Source organism: Odontomachus brunneus, unplaced genomic scaffold, assembly GCF_010583005.1.
Source record: "Odontomachus brunneus isolate Ranch 3 - 2012 unplaced genomic scaffold, Obru_v1 Obru_scaffold_040, whole genome shotgun sequence".
Lineage (NCBI taxonomy): Eukaryota > Metazoa > Arthropoda > Insecta > Hymenoptera > Formicidae > Odontomachus > Odontomachus brunneus.
The window spans coordinates 2,298,785-2,303,068 of record NW_022639490.1 but is presented as its reverse complement, the minus strand read 5'-3'; the positions used below and the strand labels follow the sequence as shown (position 1 = coordinate 2,303,068).

Below are 4,284 nucleotides of genomic sequence, written 5' to 3'. Positions count from 1 at the left end.
AATGACGACGACGACGACGACGACGACGATTACGACGACGACGACGACGACGACGACAACGACGACGACGACGACGGCGGCGACGGCGACGACGATCCCAGGCACATGTGTCGAACCTGAAATATGTAGGCGTGGTCTGGACGGTGCTAGCAGACGCATCCCGACGAGCGAATATGTTCACCCCATTGCTACGCTCCACCCCCGTATAACGTTACAAACGCTGCCATTGGCCGGTGCCACCCTCGTTGCGCCTCCACTTGCTGCTGTTCGTGCTATTCTCGGTCACAGCAACTCCTAAATACGGGGTATGCGCGAACGGCACCCTCATTTTAACGCGGACCACCGATACGACTTCGAGTGTTCGCCACTTTTAGTGTGTCCCGGACTGTGCACCAGATCGGTGAGTCCAGTTAGAGGATTACTTTCGCTCATCCTGTACTTGATCTCGGGCTCGCGTGCTTGTGGAGGTCTTGGACTAAGAAATCTTGTGGGAAAAGTGCGGTTTTCATGTCTTAGGGAAGACAGTAGAGATACCCTCGAGAGGGTGGCGCGGTTCGCAGGCCTTGTGTGCTCGGAACACACTTGTCGCAATCTGGTAAGAATAATTTGTTATTTGGTGTTGTTTGTAAAAATTGCAGTATAATGCATACATCACCATTTAAAAGTTTATGTGGAACATCTAAAAATTTGTGTTATATGTTAAATAAAATAATTATGTGTGTCAGTAAAAACAACATTATTTTACCGTAAAATTATGGACTACTTCAAATTTTTGAGCGGTAGTGTATGTTTACAACAACTTACAGAAACTTTTGAACGTAAATCTAATCTTTCGCTCGCTATTTAAAAACTTCTTTCCAATTTACGTGTTGCTTGAGGTGATATCTTCGTTATCACATTCCATTATCAGTTAATCGATTAATTGTAGAGTCAGTGTTGCGAATTACATCTATTTATAAATTTAACATTCGATGCTTATTTTCATTACATTCGTTCGAATATAAAGTAGAGTCTGCATATTTCGCTTCCTTTGCGCAGTTTCGGTGATAACACCCGTTTTGATTCACGTTCCTCGAATATAGGACATCTGTGCTGAGCGTATCAAATCATGAACGATCGATCACTCCGTGTCGATGTGACATTTGCGCTCACCATCCATTGTCACAGGTCGATCATACGGGGCGAGCAGGATGACAATGGAAGATCGCACGGGTGGCATCGAACGCGCTGCCTCCGCGACGTCGACGCCGACCACGACGGTACTGACGTTGTCGTCGTGCCCGGCATCCATCAGCGACGTCACGCACGACGCTTCATACCCCCTTCAGCGAGCCAACAAGCGTTCTTTCGACGTTGCTTTCTTAGTGGCGCCTGACGAGAACTTGGCGCGTCGTCAGAGCGAGAAATTGAGGCTGGTATCTAGCCGAAGGGAGCGACCGCGAGATGATATCTCCGTAGACAATGTCTTGGACACCGATCGGTTGCCGCAGAATCTTACCATCAAACATTACGACAACGACTCTGGCGGCGCAGATAGAAGAAGACTGCCACATTGCACAGAGAACTCGTTGAGTCCGCCGTACGTATCCCCGAGAACGCTAACGCCGACTTTGCCGAGGCTTTCTCCGGATTCTGATGGCAGAAGATACGCGTCAACTGGTCGACTTCAAAAGACTCCGAGTCCACCCGCTTTCTCTACTCATCAATCCATCTTAAGCACCTGCCCGGAATCAGCAGACCCCTCCGTTCTGGCTTGCGCGAAAGTCTACGAGAGTAGTATTCCTTGCGCGACCGACCGTCACGGAGAGTCCCGCAGTGCCTTCACAAAGGTCAACCTGGTGGCCCAGCGAAACGGTTTCAACGAAGATGGACAGACTTCGCCCAGGTCGTCGATATCGCCTGAGGACCGGGCAAGCTATCAGAGCAGCGTCAGTCCACCGGTGGTGTCTTTGCCCGGTGCAACAAGCTACAAGTATGCGCCGTTTCCTACCAAGATGACATACCCTTTCCTGATGGGCTCGGAGACCGGACAAACAGGCTTGCTGGAGAACTTGAAAATCCCGCAGATTGCTCAACCGCCTAAGGTGCCCAGTCCGAAGGTGCCTACTTTTCGACCAGATTTACCGCCGGTTTACCCGAATTTACCCTACAACCCCATCTCCGTTTTCCCGCCGATGGCGGATGCTCTTGCCAGGCCGAGGTTTTTGGCGACCGCCGCCGGAGTGGCTGGTCTCTTGCCGCCGTCGTTTGCCGCTCTGACACTGCCGGCGCAGAATGTCTGCGCCAAATGCAATCTGTCGTTCCGGATGACCTCTGACCTGGTATACCATATGAGGTCTCACCACAAGAACGAGAACTCGGGCGAGGCGGCGAGAAGAAGGAGGGAGGAGAAGCTTAGATGTCCCGTCTGCGACGAGAGCTTCCGTGAAAGGCATCACCTTACCAGACATATGACCGCTCATCAAGATAAGGAGAGCGACGGCATTGTCGAACAAGTCGAGATTAAAAGAAGGGCCACTCCTGTTCATAGTAAGTGACGTCGAAAACTGCCGTCCGAAGACGATATATTAACGGCTGGATATTCTTTCGAGAATTGAATCCTCAGGTGATGATAAAAAATAGCGGATATTATGGCGCTTAGGTAACGATATCTATGGTGTCATTCTTTATTTATTATATTATGTCCCATTAGATCGAGATAGAGGTCGAGATATCGTGAACGTAGTGTGTGAACGTTCGTATTGCGTATCGCAATTACGAAAAGTTTAATGTTATCTTTTCCCGGTAATTCCGGTTAATCGAATTTTTATACATCTTCCTTGCGTCGCGAACACACATAATGTTCCGCAGATTTACCTAGCAACTATTCATCTATAAATTTTCCTTTCCACCCTGTGTGTCCTCTAAAGAGATTATTAAGGGATACTATTGTGGCACTTATACATTGTATATGTGTACAACAAGAAATTAATGTCTACGGAGAGATTAATGGACGTGTCTATCGACACGTTGGTTGCGTGGTATACACGCTTTAGTTTCACTCATTGCAATCAAAACATTCCCTGTCTAGTCAATATTAGGTAGGATCAATTTGTAAATAAATCTAAAACTCTTCTTCAAATAAGTAAAGTAAGAAGTGTCTGCACTTTAAGGGTAACGTGTAAATAAACAACAGCGTATATCGTTAACATGAGATTATTAAACCTAATTATTTTAGTCGTGTTGAGGGGGCAAAGAAATAATTACTTTTTAAATTGAATGTTAAAAAGCGAAATGTCGTAAATTTTGAAAATTAAGGCAAATTTTAAATTTTTCTACTAACAGATCTACATGTGCACATACACAATTGTGTAAAGACGATACATGCACATTATGCCACCTCCAAATTTGAATATCTCATTAATATGAGAAACATCCGCATAAAATGGCGGATGAAAATTTTACAGAATTTTGAATTATGTTCTAAGTGAATTATATATTTGATTTGAAAGTATAGGTTTCGAACGGGTAGAGCATAGTCGCACGAGAACGGTCGCGATAATGTGCGCCCAAAATGACATATATTTATGGAAAAGTAGCGTGTGCTAAAATTGTCAGGCAGCAAATAATCGCGGTCGTATTTCGACACGCTCGCAAATTACATACGGTCCATTCGAATGACTCCATTTCCACAGCGCACGAAACTAAAATATTTGTCGCGTATTTACGGCGGCGGACAGGTGAAACGGGTGGCGAATCCGGGTGTGGTGACGATAGTGGTAGTGGGATAACGTCGGCGGTCGGAGACGCGAAAGGGTTGCGTGCGGCGGGGTTGTGCAAGCGTGGTGTAAAGCGCATTTCGGCAGTGTATACGGAGGTGAGGGCGGTGTGGCAATAAATAGATCGTAAACCGTAACCCGCGTCACACACAAACCGTCGGAGCGCGCATAATGGTAGGAAACAATGAATGCCGTAATCGGAAACAGTGCCGGTTTGTTATCTGCCATTTACACTCCATTTAACTTCAAACGGCGAATCGGCCGGCGCGCATTCGCGTTTTAAATACAGCCGGCCTCCAACCACCGTCGAGAATCGCCCACGCCGCCCTTCCTCTCCGACATTGCAACCCCTTCTACGGCGTACGGCTTAACATAGGGTTAAGCTGCCACCGAGTGGCTTAATATTGTCCGAAAATTACGTGAATTATCGCTCCGCATTAACTCGATGTTGCAATCGAGTAAAGGAAGGGGAAAAGAGAGAGAGAGAGAGAGAGAGAGAGAGAGAGAGAGAGAGAGAGAGAGAGAG

General features: G+C 46.9%; 1 protein-coding gene across 2 annotated transcripts; it reads left to right on the top strand.

Moving 5' to 3' along the window:
- The first annotated feature begins 230 nt into the window (after nt 1-230).
- On the top strand, nt 231-4,278 carry LOC116844282. Of its 2 annotated transcripts, none has more exons than XM_032815605.1 (2): nt 231-595; nt 1,168-4,278. In XM_032815605.1, the coding sequence occupies exon 2, from the start codon at nt 1,191-1,193 to the stop codon at nt 2,535-2,537; it is 1,347 nt and encodes a 448-aa protein (XP_032671496.1). In that variant the 5' UTR covers nt 231-595; nt 1,168-1,190; the 3' UTR covers nt 2,538-4,278. The 2 variants fall into 2 exon arrangements, with proteins under 2 accessions (XP_032671496.1, XP_032671495.1); XM_032815604.1 differs by having other exon boundaries at nt 232-595; nt 1,083-4,278.
- The last annotated feature ends 6 nt before the right edge of the window (nt 4,279-4,284 follow it).